Source organism: Rhincodon typus, chromosome 1 (genome assembly GCF_021869965.1).
Source record: "Rhincodon typus isolate 14 chromosome 1, sRhiTyp1.1, whole genome shotgun sequence".
In the NCBI taxonomy this organism is placed as follows: domain Eukaryota; kingdom Metazoa; phylum Chordata; class Chondrichthyes; order Orectolobiformes; family Rhincodontidae; genus Rhincodon; species Rhincodon typus.
Window position 1 is genome coordinate 30,048,946 of NC_063332.1, and position 20,769 is coordinate 30,069,714.

At 42.2% G+C, this 20,769-nt stretch overlaps 1 protein-coding gene across 1 annotated transcript in view; it reads right to left on the reverse strand.

Moving 5' to 3' along the window:
* acaa2 (acetyl-CoA acyltransferase 2) overlaps nt 1-20,769 on the reverse strand; it is a 61,106-nt gene that overhangs the window by 19,308 nt on the left and 21,029 nt on the right. Inside the window, exons 4-6 of the mRNA XM_048598160.1 lie at nt 10,064-10,180; nt 3,532-3,679; nt 433-608 (exon numbers count right to left, since the gene is read on the reverse strand). Of these exons, the coding sequence (XP_048454117.1) occupies nt 433-608; nt 3,532-3,679; nt 10,064-10,180 (441 nt within the window). The remainder of the gene's footprint in view (nt 1-432; nt 609-3,531; nt 3,680-10,063; nt 10,181-20,769) is intronic.

The following is a 20,769-nucleotide window of genomic DNA, read 5'->3' on the forward strand; positions in this document are numbered from 1 at the left end:
GCAAGCATGCCAGAAATGCCTTCTTCACCACCCTGTCTACCTGCCACTCCACTTTCAAGGGACTATGCAACATGCATCTAGGTCTCTTCGTTTGGCAACACATCCAGGGCCCTACTATTAGATGTATAAATCCTGCCCTGGGTTTACTTTACCAAAATGCAATACCTCACGTTTATCTAAATTAAACTCCATCTGCCACTTCAGAAACTCATCTCATGTCAAACAGGTGTCATGTTTGTGCAGTCTGATTCCTCATGTAGTTACCAGGGGAGCACCAGTGGCTAGAAAAAGTAGTTGTGAATCATAAACCAAACATGTCCCAGAACAGGAAGAAGAGTAAAGGTAAACTAAAGAAACAAAACTATTTAATGGCAAAACTAGACATTTAGTAGATTTGACAACATTTCACAACGGCAGGGGTTTGGAACATACCGAGGCATTTCCTGCAGTGACGGTGCCATTTTTCTTGAACACAGTTGGTAACTTGGCCATCTGCTCTGCAGTGGTGTTTGGTTTAGGGTGCTCATCATGTGTTACAGACTGTACTCCTTTTTTGACTTTCATCTCAATTGGAGCCAATTCCTCTTTGAAGTAACCAGCTTCATGGGCTGAAAGGTATTATGCAATTTGTATCACAGGTGCACACATACATATTTTTACTTGCTTCTCAATCTTAGTAGGAGAAAGAAATGATTTTTTTTTTCAAAAACAGGCCAAAATACTAATAATTCCCAAACATAAGACCACAAGAAGAAGGAGCAGAAGTTGGCCATCCTGTCCATCAGCTCTGCTCTGCCAACTCTCAACTCTAATTTCCTGCCTTTCCCCATAACCCTTGATTTCTCTACTGCAGTAAAGAATTCCATAGATTCACACCTCATAATTCCTCCCCATTTTTTTGTTCTAACTAGGTGAGCCCTTACTCAGATTATGTCCTCTGATTCTGGACTCTCCCATAAAGGGAGTCAAACTCTCCACATCTATCCTGTCAAGTCCCCTCAGAACCTTATGTTTCACATAAATCCCTCCATAACTGAAACCCCTCAATAGCCAGAATCAACCTAATGAACCTGCCCTGGACTGCCTCCAATACTAATAGTTTTTTTCTTAGAAAAGGGGACAAAAACTGTTCACAGTATTCTATGTGTGGTCTGACTCGTTCCTTGCATAGTTTTAGCAAAACTTCCATTTTTTATACTCCATTCCATTTGAAATAAAGACCTACTTGCCATTTGCCTTCCCTATTACCTGCTAAACATGGATGCCATCTTTCTGAGTCATGCATGCCTTTCTCCACTTAAATAATATTTAGCTCCTCTATTCCTCCTGCCAAAGTTCTAAACCTCACATTTTCCAACATATACTTCAATTGCCAAGTTTTGCCCACTTACTTCACTTGTCTGTATTGCTCCATAGACTCGGTCATTCTTACCACTCATTAGAGAATTGGAATAGACTAAATCAGCTAATCCAGCCTGTTCTGCATTTAATACAATCATGGCTTTTAACCATGTTATTCCCAGAATCCATTGCCATTTACCACCAAAGATTTAACAACCTCCACTTTAAATCTACTTAAAGAATTCTACAGCCTTTCAGGTAGAGAATTCCAAAGTTTCACTACCCTCTGGAGTTTAAAACAAAATCTCCTTATCTTGGTCCTAAATGGCATTGTTAAATTATGCCTACTGGTTCAGGACACCCCAGCCAGGGGAAACATGTTCCTTGCATCTACCCTGTCTATCTCGAAATATTTTGTCTCATCTTATTTTGTTAAGTAGCCCAATGTGTGAAACCTTATTGAACACCCTTTCAGAAATTCAAATATATCAAATCTATGGATTCTCCTTTATCTATCCTGCTTGTTACCACCTTGAATATTTCTAATAAATTTTTCAGGCATGATTTCCTCATTGTAAAGCAATACTGATTCTGCTTGTAATGTATTTCTAATTGCTCTGCAATTGTAACCTTTTATTATAGACAATAACATCTTCTCAGTGCCAGATGCAAGGTAAACTGGCCTTAAGGTACCTGTTCTTTTGTGAAAACCAAAAGAACTGCAGATGCTGTAAATCAGGAACAAAAACAGAAGTTGCTGGAAAAGCTCAGCAGGTCTGGCAGCAGCTGTGAAGAAAAAAAATCAGAGTTTACATTTTGGGTCCGGAAACCCTTCCTCGAAAGCCTGAGGAAGGTTGTTCTGAGGAAGGCTCACTGGATCCAAAACGTTAACTCTGACATTTTTCTTCACAAATGCTGCCAGACCTGCTGAGCTTTTCCAGCAACCTGTGTTTGTACCGGATTTCTTGAATCTGCTATTTACATTCAGTTATACACTATAACACATGCAGGTAAGGAATTCATAGATAAACAATTAAGGTGTACAGATTTTACTTCATGATACCTGTCAAGTCCCCTTGAAGAAAGAAAGAAAGAATCTTCAAGTTGGTGGTAAGAAGATCTAAGGTACTTTAATGAAAAGGACATAGTCTCAGAATTAAAAGGTCACCAAATTTAAGACTGAATTGAGGAATTTCTTTTGAGGGTTGAGAGTCTAACAAACTCCTTGCCACAGAGAGCTGTGGGGGCACAATCTTTGTGTATATTTAGAGTGAGATAAATAGATTTTTGACCAGGAGAATTAGGGCTTATGGGGAAAGGGGTGGAAGATGGATGTTAGGATCAATCATGATCCTATTGCATGACAAAAAGGCTCGAGGGAGTCTAACAGTCTACTTCTGTTCCTATCTTTTATGTTATATTTGTAAACATCCCTGTATTTTCTGATTTAGTTTTACAATTTAAGTATTTGTGGTTACCTTCACATTTACAGAGTCATACAGCATAAAAACAGACCAGTCAGTCCAAACGATCCACGCCAACCAGACATCCCAATCTGACTTAGTCCCATTGCCAGCATTTGGTCCATATCCCTCTGAACCCTTCCTATTCATATACCCAGCCAGATGCCTTTTAAATGTTGTAATTGTACAAGCCTCCACCACTTCTGTCAGCTCGTTCCATGCATGCATCACCCTTCTGAAAAAGTTATCCCTCAGGTCCCTTTTAAATCTTTCCCACCTCACCTTTTACTATGCCCTCTAGTTTTGGACTCCCCCACCCTAGGAAAAAGACCTTAGCTATTCACTTTATCAATGCCTCTCATGATTTTATAAACCTTGAACATCAGAGACTGAGGGGTGACCTTAAAGGGAAAAAAGCCCCAGCCTATTCAGCCTCTCCCTATAACCCAAATCCTCCAGTCCCAGCAACATCCTTGTAAATCTTTTTTGCACTGTTTCAAGTTTAACAACATATTCTGGGTAACCAGAACTGTACACAGTATTCCAAACATGGCTTCATCAATGTACAGCCAGAACATGACATCCCAACGCCTACACTTACTGTTATGACCAATGAAGGCAAGCGTGCCAAATGCCTTCTTTCATTTCTACATAAACTAATGATGCTTCCTCACAGTGTCTTCACAAACAGACTTTACAGATGACATAGCAGCACTGGAGCACTCACCAATTTTCCACCTCTCCTGAGTCTTCAATGCATATGCATCACATTCCTCCCTGCTTATTTCATATTGCTCAGCAAGATTTTCTGCTGTAAGGCCCATAGGAGTTTTAATATGGAGGTCAGTCAGTCCTGCCCATAAGGTATCTTCCATCTGCAGAACAATTTATTCAAAAAAATGTTTAATTCTCTAATTCAAAGATTTTCTGCATTATTTGAAGCAAGTGTCAGCATCCACAAAACATTGGACTTTGCTCCAATAATAAGATTCTCATTCACAACATTATCTAATTCTGCACCATCTCTATGTAAGCCACATTATACTTAATGGCAATATTTTGAAATCCTTTTCAATCATTTACAAGCTTTATACCTCTTTTGAACACTCGGATGGGCTCAGCTTTAACATTTTAAGAAGCTTGACATCTCAATATACAACAATGACATAAACACTTAGGCATTCACTGCAATATAGCTGAGGCAATACGTACTGGTATTGCCACTGGACTAGTAATCCAGAAACACAGATGATGCTTTGGTAGAGTCCCAGACTTGAAGCCCACCAACACAGATGATGGATTTTTTTCTTTTTAAATCTGTAATGACATATTTAAAGTAGAAGCAGGGGTAGGCCATTCAGCACTTTGAGCCTTCTCTGCCATTCAATATGATCATAATTGATCATCCAACTGAGTGCCCTGTTCCCACTTTCTCCCCAGACCCTTTGATCCCTTTAGCCCCATATCTAACTCCTTCTTGAAAACACACAATGTTTTTGTCTCAACTGCCATCTGTGGCAGAGAATTCCACAGGCTCACCATTCTCTGGGTGCAGAAACTTCTTCATATTTCAGTCGTAAATGGGCCACCTCATACCCTTAGACTGTGACTCCTGATTCTGGACACCATGATCATCAGGAACATCCTTGCTGCATTCACCCTATCTAGTCCTGTTGGAATTTTATGGGTTCCTAATTTTAATTAAAAAGTATAATGATGGAGTTAAACTATTATTGACTGTCATAAAAACCCAACTAATGCTCTACAGGGAAGGAAATCAGCCTGGCGTACACGTAACCACAGCATTGTGGTCGACTCTGAACTATCCTCTGAAATGAACTAGCAAGCCTATCCGTTTTATCAAAACTGATAAAGTCTCAGAGAGTCAGGAGAGCATCTCTCAAATTCGTCAAGCAACGGTCTGACATGATCATACACAAATCGTACCTTACAGACAACGTCACACATTCCACTGAGTATGTTCTCTCCCGCCACCCATACAAAGGAGGTTGCACAGTGGTATACAAAAAGAACAAAGAACAAAGAAAATTACAGCACAGGAACAGGCCCTTCGGCCCTCCAAGCCTGCGCCGATCCAGATCCTCTATTTAAACCTGTCGCCTATTTTCCAAGGATCTGTATCCCTCTGCTCCCTGCCCATTCATGTATCTGTCTAGATACATCTTAAATGACGCTATCGTGCCTGCCTCTACCACCTCTGCCGGCAACGCGTTCCAGGCACCCACCACCCTCTGCGTAAAGAACTTTCCATGCATATCTCCCTTAAACTTTTCCCCTCTCACCTTGAAATTGTGACCCCTAGTAATGGAGTCCCCCACTCTGGGGAAAAAGCTTCTTGCTATCCACCCTGTCTATACCTCTCATGATTTTGTAGACCTCAAATCAGGTCCCCCCTCAACCTCCGTCCTTCTAGTGTAAATAATCCTAATCTACATAGCTAGCGCCCTCCATACCAGGCAACACCCTGGTGAACCTCCTCTGCACCCTCTCCAAAGCATCCACATCCTTTTGGTAATGTGGCGACCAGAACTGTACACAGTATTCCAAATGTGGTCGAACCAAAGTCCTACACAACTGTAACGTGACCTTCCAACTCTTGTACTCAATACCCCGTCCGATGAACGAAAGCATGCCATATGCCTTCTTGACCACTCTATCGACCTGCTTTGCCACCTTCAGGGTACAAGGGACCTGAACACCCAGATCTCTCTGTGCATCAATTTTCCCCAGGGCTTTTCCATTTACCGTATAGTTCGCTTTGAATTGGATCTTCCAAAAAGCATCACCTCGCATTTGCCTGGATTGAACTCCATCTGCCATTTCTCCGCCCAACTCTCCAATCTATCTATATTCTGCTGCATTCTCTGACAGTCCCCTTCACTATCTGCTACTCCACCAATCTTAGTGTCATCTACAAACTTGCTAATCAGACCATCTATACCTTCCTCCAGATCATTTATGTATATCACAAACAACAGTGGTCCCAACACGGATCCCTGTGGAACACCACTGGTCACAGTTCTCCATTTTGAGAAACTCCCTTCCACTACAACTCTCTGTCTCCTGTTGCTCAACTAGTTCTCTATCCATCTAGCTAGTACACCCTGGACCCCACGCGACTTCACTTTCTCCATCAGCCTACCATGGGGAACCTTATCAAATGCCTTACTGTAGTCCATGTATATGACATCTACAGCCCTTCCCTCATCTATCCACTTTGTCACTTCCTCAAAGAATTCTATCAAGTTGGTAAGACATGACCTTCCCTGCACAAAACCATGCTGCCTATCACTAATAAGCCCATTTTCTTCCAAATGTAAATAGATCCTATCCCTCAGTATCTTCTCCAGCAGCTTCCCCACCACTGACGTCAGGCTCACCGGTCTATAATTACCTGGATTATCTTTGGTACCCTTCTTAAACCAGGGGACAACATTAGCAATTCTCCAGTCCTCCGGAACCTCACCCGTGCTCAAGGATGCTGCAAAGATATCTGTTAAGGCCCCAGCTATTTCCTCTCTCGCTTCCCTCAGTAACCTGGGATAGATCCCATCCAGACCTGGGGACTTGTCCACCCTAATGCCTTTTAGAACACCCAACACTTTCCCCCCCCCTTATGCCGACTTGCCCTAGAGTAATCAAACATTTATCCCTAACCTCAACATCCGTCATGTCTCTCTCCTCAGTGAATACCAACGCAAAGTACTCATTAAGAATCTCACTCATTTTCTCTGACTCCTCGCATAACTTCCCTCCTTTGTCCTGGAGTGGGCCAACCCTTTCTCTAGTTACCCTCTTGCTCCTTATGTACGAATAAAAGGTTTTGGGATTTTCCTTAACCCTGTTTGCTAAAGATATTTCATGACCCCTTTTAGCCCTCTTAATTCCTCGTTTCAGATTGGTCCTACTTTCCCGATATTCTTCTAAAGCTTCGTCTGTTTTCAGTCACCTAGACCTTGTGTATGCTTCCTTTTTCCTCTTTGCTAGTCTCACAATTCCACCTGTCATCCATGGTTCCCTAATCTTGCCCTTTCTATCCCTCATTTTCACAGGGACATGTCTGTCCTACACTCTAATCAACCTCTCTTTAAAAGCCTCCCACATATCAAATGTGGATTTACCTTCAAACAGCTGTTCCCAATCCACATTCCCCAGCTCCTGCCGAATTTTGCTATAGTTGGCCTTCCCCCAATTCGGCACTCTTCCTTTAGGACCACTCTCGTCTTTGTCCATCAGTATTCTAAAACTTACGGAATTGTGGTCACTATTCCCAAAGTAATCCCCTACTGAAACTTCAACCACCTGGCCAGGCTCATTCCCCAACACCAGGTCCAGTATGGCCCCTTCCCGAGTTGGACTATTTACATACTGCTCTAGAAAACCCTTCTGAATGCTCCTTACAAATTCTGCTCCATCTGAACCCCTAACACTAAGTGAATCTCAGTCAATGTTGGGAAAATTAAAATCTCCCATCACCACCACCCGGTTGCTCCTACATCTTTCCATATTCTGTCTACTATTTGTGCCTCTATCTTACGCTCGCTGTTGGGAGGCCTGTAGTACAGCCCCAACATTGTTGCCGCACCCTTCCTATTTCTGAGCTCTGCCCATATTGCCTCACTGCTCGAGTCATCTATAGTGCCCTCCTTCAGCACAGCTGTGATATCCTCTTTGACCAGTAATGCAACTCCTCCACCCCTTTTACCTCCCTCTCTATCCCGCCTGAAGCATCTATAACCTTGGATATTTAGTTGCCAATCTTGCCCTTCCCTCAACCAAGTCTCAGTAACAGCAATAACATCAAACTCCCAGATACTAATCCAAGCCCTAAGTTCATCTGCCTTACCTACTACACTTCTCGCATTAAAACAAATGCACCTCAGACCACCTGTACCTTTGCGTTCATCATCTGCTCTCTGCCTACTCTTCCCTTTAGTCACACTGACTTCATTATCTAGTTCCTTACAGGCTTTAGCTACTACCTCCTTACAGTCCACTAACCTCCTCATTTGGTTCCCATCCCCCGCCACATTAGTTTAAACCCTCCCAACAGCGTTAGCAAATATACATTTGGGAGGGAGTTCTCCCAGGAGTTCTCAACATTGACTTCAGACCCATGAAGTTCCACAGTGTCAGGTCAAACATGGGCAACTGAACATCCTGCTGATTACAATGTACCACCCTGCAGCTAATGAATCAGTACTCCATGTTGAGCACCAATTGGAGGAAGCACTGATGGTGGCAAAGGTGGAAATGAGGGGGAAGGCTCTACACTGGTTAGAGTCACACCTACCATAAAGGCAGGTGGTTATGGCTGTTGGAGGCCAAATCATCTTAACCCCAGAATACCACTGCATGAGTTCCTCAAGATTATACTCTAGGCCTATCTATTCTCACCTACTTTATCAATGACTTTCCCTTCAACATGAAGTCAGAAGTGAAGCTGCTCACTGATGATTTTATCGTGTTCAGTACTATGCCTTACTCCTTGGATACAGAAGCAGTTCATCCCTACAAGTAGTTGTCCCTGAAATCTGGACAAAATTCAGGTTAAGCGGCAAATAACATACGCACAACAGAAATATCAGGGAATAACCATCGCCCCATGATGTTAAGACCATAAGACACAGGAGCAGAAATTAGGCCATTCGGCCCATCGAGTCTGCTCTGCCATTCAATCATGGCTGATAATTTCCTCAACCCCATTCTCCTGCTTTCTCCCCGTAACCCTTGATCCCCTTGATAATCAAGAACCTATCTATCTCAGTCTTAAATGTACTCAATGACCTGGCCTTCACAGCCTTCTGTGGCAGTGAATTCCATAGATTCACCACTCTCTGGCTGAAGTAGTTTCTCCTTATCTCCATTCTAAAAGGTCTTCCCTTTACTCCAAGGCTGTGCCCCTGGGTCCTAGTCTCTCCTACCAATGGAAGCATCTTCCCAACATCCACTCTGCCCAGGCCATTTAGTATTCTGTAAGTTTCAATTAGATCGCCCCTCATTCTTCTAAAGTCCAATGAGTATAGTCCCACAGTCCTCAAACGTTCCTCATATGTTAAGCTTCTCATTCCTGGAACCATTCTCGTGAACCTCCTCTGAACCTACTCCAGGGCCAGTACATCCTTCCTGAGATATGGGGCCCAAAACTGCGCACAATACTCCAAATGTGGCCTGACCAGAGCCTTGTAAAGCCTCAGCAGTACATCCCTGCTTTTATATTCAAGTCCTCTCAAAATAAATGCCAACATTGCATTTGCCTTCCTGACTACTGACTCAACCTGCAAGTTTACCTTGAGAGAATCCTGGACTAGAACTCCCAAGCCTCTTTGCACGTCAGACATCTGAATTTTCTCCCTATTTAGAAAATAGTCCATGCTTTTATTCTTCTTACCAAAGTGTATGACCTCACACTTACCCACATTGTACTCCAGCTGCCACTTCTTTGCCCACTCTCCTAATCTGTCCAAATCCTTCTGCAGCCTCCCCACCTCCTCAATACTACCTGTCCTTCCACCTATCTTTGTATCGTCTGCAAACTTAGCCAGAATGCCCACAGTTCCTGTTGAATGTTTTTGCACAGAATCCTCCACCATCATTGGCCTAATGATAACTGTAGATCAGAAACTTAACAGGAGCAGCTGTATAAGTACAGTGGTTACAAGAATAGATCAGAGGCTGGGAACTCTGCAGCAAGAAACTCACTTCCTGACATCTCAAAGCCTGTTCACCCTATTTACAAAACACAAGTCCGCAGTGTAATAGAACATACTTCACTTCTTGTGACTGTGGCTCCATCAACACTCAAAAGACTCAAAAATATCCAAGTCAAAGCTGCCCACTTTGTGCCAGTGAAGAAGAGAATGAATGCTCACATTCGCAGCATGGCATACCATCTACAACTATTCTAGCAACTTAATAAGGTTCCATCAACAGCACTTTCATCACCTAAAAGGACAAATGCAGCAGATGCATGGGAATGCCACCACTTCCATATCCTATACAAAGCCACACACACACTTTGAACTAAAAGCTGATTTTCCTGAACTAACTCTGGATCAAAATCTTGAAGCTCCCTTCATAACAGCACCGTAAGTTTTCTTACATTACATAAACTGCAGTCATTCAAGCAAGCAGCTTAACAATTTTTAAGGACATTTAGAGATAGGCAATAAATATTGGCCTAGCTAGTGATGCTCACATCCCCATTAATTAATTTGTTTTAAAAAAGTGAATTTTACCTTGATATCAACCCCAAGCTTTGTGCCAAATCGTACATTTCGAACTGCATAAGGAGCCTGGCTCATGCTTTCTGATCCTGCGCATAATACAATCTCAGATTCTCTAAGGCAGATCTCCTGCAACAAAGCAAATGTATTATTTTATTAAAGACAGACATGCAATTTAAAATCTGAATGAATTCATTCACTGATACATCAGTGCTGGCACATTCCCAAGAACCCAATCTTTATAAGCCTGGGACATACTAAAAATTAAACTGGTGTATTCTTAAAAACAAGATGTATTTATTTAAAATAATGTATTTGACTCGAATAAACTCGTACTGAATGGTGACAAAATAGCTGTTAGAGCGGTAATTAGAAAAGTAAAGTACTCATACTGCAAGCGTTAAAATGTCTTTAAGATACTTACAGTAGCTCAAATGTAATTATTTCAGTTCACTTAATTTCTAAATGTTGTAAAATGTTAATTGCAGCGTTATGACCAAATGTCAGAAAAACAGAAAAAGATATATAAAATCACCGAGTAGAAAGTATAAAGCCATCAAAACAAAACCAAAACACTGTTTCTTTTCAAGGGGCAGACAAGAAAAGCAAAAAGATATTTTAAATTTATAGGTAAAAACCAAAAAGAACTGAGGGTGCTGTAAATCAAAACAAAAACAGAAATTGCTGGAAAAGCTCAGCAGATCTGGCAGTATCCGTTCTGAGGAAGGGTCACCTGACCCGAAACATTAACTCTAATTTCTCTTCACAGATGCTGCCAGACCTGCTGAGCTTTTCCAGCAATTTCTATTTTTGTTTTAAATATACAACTTTGGTTAGACCACAGAGATCATGAAGAAAGGAACAGAAGACTGCACTGATGAAATCTGATAAAGAGTGCCAGGCACAGGTGGAGCATTAGCAGAAACATGGATCCACTGGGCTGAATGGTCTCAATACAATTGAGTAATAATTGAGTTGCACACACCTATCTGTGCGGAGACAGATTTTATGGATGGGCAATTAATAACAGTTTGCACAAAAACACAAAATGCTAAAAATGCTCAGCAAGTCTGGCAGCATCTGTAGACCAGGTCAGAAATCACATGACAACAGGTTTATTTGATAACATATGCTTTCAGAGCCTCATTCCTCCTTCAAGTGTTAATGAGAGCGGTAGTATCAGACACAGAATTTATAAGTAAGAGATTAAAGAGTCACACTACTGATCAGGTTGTACTAAACAAACCTGAAATGCTGTTAAATCTTTAATCAGTTAGAAGGTTTTAGTTGATTAATATGTATATGTAAATCCCCAAATTCCTTTCAAGTCACTGTCCTGAGAGATGTTTTATCAGTGTAAGAGAAGTGGTGACATTTTAGGTCAGACAATGCATCTTAGGTGGGAAGGTTTGTTCAGAATCTGTGTGTGTTTTGGTTTGGAGTCAGATTGGTTTTATTTCCAAAAATAGGAATTTACAAAACGCCACATTGACTGACTGTCTATAAATTGTGTGCTTTTTGGACAAAATAGACTGTATCTGCAAATACAAATTCACCCTATAGATTCAGAGAGACCGAGACAGACAGAGAGAGAAAGTAACTGTGTGTGCGCGCGTATGTGCGTGCGCTTGTGCACACACGCTTGGCAGACTGTGTGAATGACAAAGAAAGGATCTGTGTGCGCAAGAGAACGTTAGTGTGTGTGTGTATGTATGCATACGAGAGAGACAGAGAGAGTGTATAGTGCGGTGGGGTCACCTGCAGCGCGACATGAACCCAACATCCCGGTTGAGGCTGTCCTCATGGGTACCAAACTTTGCTATCAGCCTCTGCTCAGCAACTCTGCATTGTTGTGTATCCTGAAGTCAGCCTTGGAGGATGTTTACCCAAGGTATACAATTTATGGACAGTCAGTCAGTCAATGTGGCGTTTTATAAATTCCTACTTTTAGAAATAAAACCGGTCTGACTCCAAACCAAAATGCAAACAGATTCTAAATGAGGCCTCACATCTAAGCTGCATTGTCTGACTTAAAAAATGTCACCTCCTCTTTACACTGATAAAACCTTTAGTTCTCTCACTTGAAAGGAATTCAGGGATTTACATATCCATATTAATCAATTAACATCTTCTAACTGATTAAAGACTTAACAACATCTCAGAAATAGCAAGAACTGCAGGTGCTGGAGTCAGAGATAACACAGTGTGGAGCTGGAGGAGCACAGCAGGCCAGGCAGCATCAGAGGAGCAGGAAAGTTCACATTTCGGATCGGGACCCTTCTTCAGAAATGGGGAGCGGAAAGGCAGCTGGGAAACTATTGAGGAGGGGTGGGTCTGGGGAAAGTAGGTGGGATGGTGATAGGTGAGTGCAGGTAGGCAGTGGTGGGGATTGATCAGTGAGGTGGGAGGGGCAGATAGGTGGGAGAGAAGATGGACAGGTTGTGCCAGGTCAAGGAGGCAGGGATGATAGGGAGGGTTGGGTATGGGATGAGGCTGAGGGTGGGGAGATTTTAAAAACTGGTGGGTCAGGTCAAGTAGGCAGGTATCTGCCCGTCCCACCTCATTGACCAATCCCCACCACTTCCTACCTGCACTCACCAAACACCATCCCACCTACTTTCCCCAGAACCACCCCTCCTCTCTCTATTTATTTCTGAGCTCCCTTCCCCCTCCCCATTTCTGAAGAAGGGTCCCGACCCAAAACGTCAACTTTCCTGCTCTTCTGATGCTGCCTGGCCTGTGTTCCTCCAACTCCCCACTGTGTTAACAGCATCTCAGGTTTGTTTAATACTTCCTGATCAGTGGTGTGACCTTTTGATCTTTTACTTATAAATTCTGTGTCTGATACTACCTCTCTCACTAAGACCTGAAGGAGGAATGAGGATCTGAAAGCTTGTGCTTTCAAACAAACCTGTTGGACTACAATCTGGCATTATGTGATTTCTGACCTTGTCCACCCCAATCCAACACCAGCAACCTCCACATCATAGCATCTGTAGAGAGAGAAACAAAGTTAGCATTTCACACTGATATCCTGAAAAAAAAATCAAAAAATTGTTAGCAACATGGCATGTTTTCATTGACTACAGACCTATGGGGAGTGGAACGATGTAGAAAGGGATATCTGGGATCAGAGGGGGAGCCACTGTGCTGGGGCTGAAGGCTGAGGCAGGGCTCAGGCAAGGAGCAGCATCTTATCCCCACCTCCACCTTAAAAGGTCAGGTCAGAGGTGAGGGTATTCACTAATAATTATGTGTAATATTCTGCACCATTCATGACTCCTCAAATACTACAGAAGTTTATGTCCATATGCAGCAAAGCCTAGGCCTTTCGGCTGATGAGTGGCAAGTAACATTGTGTCACATGTGCCAGAAAATAGACATTTCCAAGAAGAAAAATATCCAACCACTCCCACTTGATATTCAATGATGTTACCAATGCTGAATCTCCCACTTTCAACATCTTCGGGGTTACTGTTGACCAGAAACTGAATTGCACCATCCGTATAAATAGTATGACTATAAGAGCAGGTCAGAGGCTATGAATTCTAATCAAAAGGTGCAAATCAAGACTGTGATGGAATACTTGCCACTTGTCCAAAAGATATTGGTGGGGAGGAACAAACACCTTCAAGCAGTTACTACCTCCACCACTGATGCACAGTGACAGCATGTTACACCATCTGCAGAATGCACTTCAACAACTCACCAAGGCTTCTTCCCACTTTCCAAACCCATGACAAGGGCAGATGATGCGTGGGAACACCACCGTGTGCAAGTTTCCCTCCAAGTGACACACCATCCCGACTTGGGACTATATTGTCATTGCTTCCTGGAGCTCCCTTTTAAGAGCATTGTGAATGTACCTATACCACATGGACTGTAGTGGTTCAGGAAGGCATCTCACAACAACCTTGTCCTGGCTATTAGAGATAGATAATAATTGCAAGCCTACCCTGCAATGCCCACATCTTTAAAAAGGTTTATTACTCACTCCTGGCCTACTATGCGGTGCACAAAATCACACTTTAGTTCCTGGGGAAAACTATCTGTATTTGATTTGGGCATGTTGAAAGGTATGGCAAAAGTCCAAGAATGAAATATTGCGGATTGCCTCCTGGTGTGGCAAAATACATTGTGAAGCTGAAAAGAGCATCTCAAGGATATTGTTTGAAAAAAACACTGGGAATGTCTGTTGCAATTGATCTTAAGTGACAGCTAAGTAATAATCCAAGGTCAACTGCAGGAAAGATTTCTGCACTCTGCTTTCCAGTAATCTGCTGACAAGTGCTTTGCCTGTGGCTACTTCATAAAGGATATGATTCTGGAGGTTTCCACTGCAACTTCGTAACAAGTGCCTTGACAGTGTCTGGTTCACTCAGATACCGAGAACAAGATCAACTGCATCAGAGACTACCACAAGTAAGCAAGCCATTCAGTATTGATGTACTGTGGTAAATAACCTTTTCTTGCTCTCTAGTTTTGAGCAACAGACCAGTTTGGGCTCCTTATCCAAGGAAGGACATTCTGGCATTGGAGGCAGTCCAGAGCAGCTTCACTTGGCTGATCCTAGGTCTGCCTTGAAGACAGGTAGCAAAGGTTGGGCCTATACTCATTGGAATTTAGAAGACGGACCTTATTGAAACTTATAATATTCTTAGGGGACTTGATAGGGTAGGTGCGGTGAGGTTGTTTCCCCCTTATGTGAGAGTCTAGGACGAGAGGGAATAATCTCAAGAATAAGTTGCACATTTGAAAGGAGGAATTTCTTCTGAGAGTAGTGAATCCATGGAAACCTTTACCGCAGAGGGCTGTCATTAAATATATTCAAGGCTGAGATAGATAGATTTCTAATTAGTAAGAGAATGAAGGGATATGGAGAAAAGGCAGGAAAGTGGCAGTAATGATTATCAGATCTCACTGAATGGTAGAACAGACTCCATGGGCTGAATGACCTACTTCAGCTCCCACGTCTTTAGTCTAAAATATCAGAGTCTAAGTAGTTTTTATAACTTGCACTGTCTACACAAGCAATAGAATGATTTCCTGCTATTTATTTAGTATATCCAATTAGGAGTCAATGGTCTAGAGATTCTAATTTCCAGATAGTCGTTGGAGCAGCATAGTCTGAAGGGAATTGGTCAGGAAACTGAAACTTCAAATGGAATTCATCAAGGCAGCCCCATTGAAGTTGGGGTTTCGGAGAGTTCACTAGGGAGGATCTTCATATGAGAAACAGTTGAGCCTGTGCTCATTGGAGTTTAGAAGAATGAAAGATGACCCTATTGAAAATTCAAGATTCTTAGCAAACTTAGCTAGGTTGATGCAGAAAGGCAAGTTCCCCTTGTGGGAGAGTCTAGGACCACAGTGCATCATCTCAGAGTAAAGGGGTTGACCATGTAAAACAGATGAGGAGGAATTTTTTTTTCTCTGGCGGTAGTGAGTTTGTGGAATTCTTTACCTTGGAGGGCTGCAGACGCTGGCTCATCAAGTATATTCAAGTCTGAGATGGACAGATTTTTAATCATGAAGGATGGGGAAAAAGGCAGAAAAGTGCAGTTGAGGATTATCAAATCAGCCATGGTGTCATGGAATGGCAGGGCAGACTCACTGAGCTCAATGGGCTATGTCTTATGGAGGAATTTGACTCAGTAAAGTGTAATAGTTTTTTTGGAAAAGTTAGAAAATTAAAAACATACTCTAACTCCTAAGTAACCATTCAACTGAATTCCTGACTGACCAGTGAGCCCCAACACTAATTACACTCCTCACAGCTTTGTGCCCAAATCTCACCACCAGTGTCCTTGCCAATCCTAATAACCACCCATTGCCAACACCTACGTCAGCCTTCTTGCCAGATCCTATGTACATCTATGCCTATTCCTGGCTGCCCCGGACCTGATCAAGACCTCTAATCCAACCAGTTACTCCCTGCTCCCTCACAAGACCCAACAATGCCCCTGCCCTACCCTAAGCACTCCTTCATAATGGGCCTGGCACACTATCCCCGTCACTTACCTTACATTCTTACCCTTTACAGTACCCGACAATGTGTCTGCTAGACAAATTACAGCTGATCTTCTATGCTGCTGGGTTTAAGATTTTCTGGACAGGTTTGTAAACAGAATCCCCTGACAAGCAATCTGCAGCACAGAAGTCACATAAAGGCAACTGACTATTTTTTAATTTGATCAGGTTTGGAAATAGTTTGTGACATTGATTGGAACATCTAGATAAAAATGTAGTTAAAAAGTGGTAATAGTTACAGAGAGGAATCCAGCCTACACTTAATTATTGGTCAGCATCAAAAAGAAGTAGTAAATCAAGCACAGAAATATATGTCTTCAACATTTCTCATTATCTTCTGAATTTAAACATTTTGATTTTGAGTACATCTTAGAAAGCATTCACTTTGAATGTCAAGAACACCAAAGTGACTAGCAGATTGCAGTTTCTGGTTAAGTTCTTCAATAACACTGAAGGCAAACAGCCAATGGAGGAAATTTTACAGCTTGATAACTACTTCTAGTCGTTAACTCTACGTTCTTTCCACAGATGCTGCCAGACCTGCAGATTTTTTCCAGCAATTTCTGTTTTTGTTTCAAACCTGTAGAGGGCAACTTCTGCTGGCTGATTTAGGTACCACTTAAAATATCCCAGGTTCAATATTTAAGACGATTCACTGCAGTCTGACTGGCAATGCAGAGCAACAACAACATAGGTTCAATTGCCACTCCAGCTGAGGTTGCGATGAAGGACTTTCCTTTTTAGTCACTGAAGGTAAGCATGCAGGTGCAACAGGTGGTAAAGAAGGCAAATGGTAAGTTAGCCTTCATTGTGAGAGGTTTCGAGTACAGGACCAGGGATGTGTTGTTGCAGTTATACAGAGCTTTGGTGAGGCCACACCTATAATATTGTGTGCTGTTTTGGTCCCCTTTTCTGAGGAAGGATGCTCCTGCTCTCGAGGGACTGCAGCAAAGGCTTACCAGGCTGATTCCACGGATGGCGGGACTGACATTTGAGGAGAGATTGACTAGATTGGGATTGTTTTCACTGGAATTGAGACCAATGAGGAACATCTCATAGACACTTATAAAATTCCAACAGGACTAGACAGGGTAGATACAGGGAGGATGTTCCCGATTGCTGGAGCGGGGTGGGGGGGGTGGAGGTGGGAGGGGAGGTGTCCAGAATCAGGATTTGGGGTAGACGATTTAGGATGGAGATGAGGAGACATTTCTTCACCCAGAGTGGTGACCCTGTGGAATTCATTACCACAGGAAATAGAATGCCAAAACATTGAATGTATTCAAGAGGCAGCCAGATATAACACTTGGGGTGAAGGCGATCAAACGTTTATGGGGGGAAAGCAGGATTAGGCAACTGAGTTGGACAATCAGCCATGATGGTGATGAGTGGCAGAGCAGGCTTGAAGGGCCTAATGGCTTCACCTTGCTCCTATGTTTTTATGTTTCTCTTCCCTCACCTGGTGTGTGACAACCCTCAGGTTAAAACGCATTAGTGGTGTGTCTCTAATGACAGCAGCTCTATGGTCTGGTAGGTCTATGACAACTTTACCTTTTACTTTTGGTTGTCCCTGTGCAGCAGTCAGGAAGATGGTGACAGCAGAGTTAGCTATTTTATTACAAGTTTTTCTGCTCACCAAGGCACTTGTAAAGACTGTTTGTGGTTACTGCTGTTTACTAAATAAGAATTAACATGTGCTCTCAAAAGAAATAGAAACAGGAATAGGCCATTCAGCCCCTCAAGCCTGCCCTACCTTTCAACAAGATCATGGCTGATTTCCCCTGGCTCCACTGCTCTGTAATGTTAGTCTATCATAACTCTTAACTCCCTGATGTTTCAAAGTCTATCTCCTTCATCTTTGAGTAATCTAGGTTCCACAACTCTCTTGTGTAGAGAATTCTAGACATTCATTATCCTTGAGAGAAGAAATTCCTTCACATCTCAATTTTAAATGAATGCCCCCAAGTCATTACGTCCCCTAGTTCAAGATTCCTCCACTAGTGGAAAAATCCTCTCAACACCTAACCTGTCAAGCCCCCATCCTTCTGAAGCTTATGTTTCAATTCAATTGCCCCTCATGCTTCTAAACTCGAATGAATAAATAAAAACCAAAAGAACTGCGGATGCTGTAAATCAGGAACAAAAACAAAGTTGCTAAAAAAGCCAGCAGGTCCGGCAGCATCTGCGAAGGAAAAAAACAGAGTCAACGTTTTGGATCCAGTGCCCCTTCCTCAGAACGAATGAATAAATGCCTAACCTGTTTTGTCATTTTGATAAGTCAACCTCTTCATCCCAGGAATCAGCTTGGTGAATCTTTGCTTTATTCATTCACAGATGAGGGCATCGCTGGGTAGGCCAGCATTTATTGCCCATCCGTAACTGCCCTCTGGGCAGTTAAGAGTCAACCACAACAAGTGAATTAGATGGGTTTTTCCTGACAATTCGCAATGGATTCATGGTCATCACTAGATTCTTAATTCCAGATATTCACTGAATTCAAATTTCACCATCTGCCGTGGCACGATTCGAACGCGGGTCCCCAGAACATTATGTGGGTCTCTGGATTAACAGTCCAGCAATAATACCACTAGGCCATCACCTACCCCAGTGTTGCCTCCAATCCAGTATGTCTTTTCTTAAATACTGGGACCAAAACTATACAGTATTCCAGGTACAGCCTCACATTGTACAGTTGTAACAAGACTTCCCCATTTTTGAACTCCAACCCTCTTGCAATAAAAGCCGAAATTTTACTTGTCTTCTTAATTACTTCTTGCAACCACAAATAGATCTATACCTAGGTATTTGAACTTTTATAGTAGATTGTGTACATGCAAGGATAGTTTGTGCACTTCGTCTGAGACAAACAATGCAACTATGTTAATTTCTCAGTAGTTCGATTCCCTTAAATTCCCTTAGATAACCTGAAGTTTCTGGAAGCATTTGACAGATAAGTAAATCATGTCTTTATGATGGGTCTAATTTCTATTCATTACTCAATTTAAGTGATGTATCATTAACAATGCCTTCTGTGTAACCTATTCCACAACAATGAGCTGATTTAGATCCTGTCTTCCCTTCAAACGTTGCATTTTGAAGCCATCTGCATTTTAAAAGAAAAAAGTTTATAGATAATCCCCATCTAAAATCATATTCCAATAATGTGTTTCCGTTTAGCGTGATTTGTTAATTAGGGACTTTCCCTGCACAGCTCTGTCTTTATTTAAATGGAAATTTGTTTACAGCCACTCCTGCTCACTGCTTCCTTTCTGTTCCCTGCTCCTCATGCCCAAACCTTTCATCACATCACTCCCCTGACCCTCCTTCTCACTGTTGTTGTGAATACACTTTGAGCATTCAAGTAATGTACATGCCATCAGCAAAGCAATACGTGATCAGCAAACTGGTTAACCAGTAACACTTTGTTGCTATTAGTATTGGTAGTTGCTGTGGTATGTATTGAACCCTTAGCATTGACCTATGTGTTGAGCTCTCCTGTAATTTATTTCCATATCAAAAGGTATTGTTCAAATAAATAGAACCCACTTATAGTTTGCTAATCCCGAGAGACAGAGATTGGTGACTTCGTGTAAAGAATTGGCAAAGGCAACATGGTGGCAGTGGTGACAAGGATAGGGTCTTGGTGGAATGCTGTTAGGATGGTTGGTGTGGACTCGATGGGCCAATTGGCCTGCTTCCACTGTAGGGATTCAATAAAAAAGGTCTTTAAATATAAAAATTACAGCTCAGAAACCTAACCAAATTTGATTTGCACGTTTTCTTGAAAAGTGGATTTTCTTGAAATGAAAAGTGACTTTCATTTAGCATGCTTTTGTTTAGTACATGTTTTAGGAACAAACTAGATGTGCTGGAGGAGGGTTAGCTGTATTGCAGCCACCATCCCCCCAAAGAATTACCACCACAAGATGATTCAAGTAAGTACAGATTTTAGCACAATTATCAAAGTATCCCAATATTCTGCAAGGTTTGTCAGCACCAAAGCACTTCCCATTTAGTGACTGAACAAGAGAGGAAACATCCACTTCCCTTCAATCTCAGTGTTCATGAGGGTGGTAACGAGCAACAGGGTACTTCATTACTAGAAACCTTGTTAGATAGAAATTAGAGGATTCTCAGCCTTCCTAGGCATTCACTGAGCAGTACTGGTCACACCATGTAGCATCACTAGTAGAAGCCAAGGAATGAAAGAAAGAAAATTTCCTTGCATACATAAAAATAGCTATGAAGTACAATAATTTTACAAATACCTTTCATTAAAAATAAAATATACATATGGCAGTATTGGTTGAGAAAGAGACAGAGAGAGAGAGAGAGACACACACACACACACACACACACACACACACAGAGAGACACACACAGACAGAGAGAGATTGAGTGAGAGAGAGAGAGACACAGAGAGAGAGAGAGCAAGAGCGAGAGAGCACAAGAGACAGAGAGACCAGAGAGACAGAGAGCGCGAGAGACACACACCCACACTCACAGAGAGAGAGAGAGAGAGAGAGAGACACAGAGACAGAGAGAGAGATTGAGTGAGTGAGTGAGTGAGAGAGAGACTGAGTGAGAGAGAGAGAGAAAGAGAGAGAGAGACACACACACACAGAGAGACACACACAGGGAGACACACAGACAGAGAGAGATTGAGTGAGACAGAGAGAGAGAGACACACA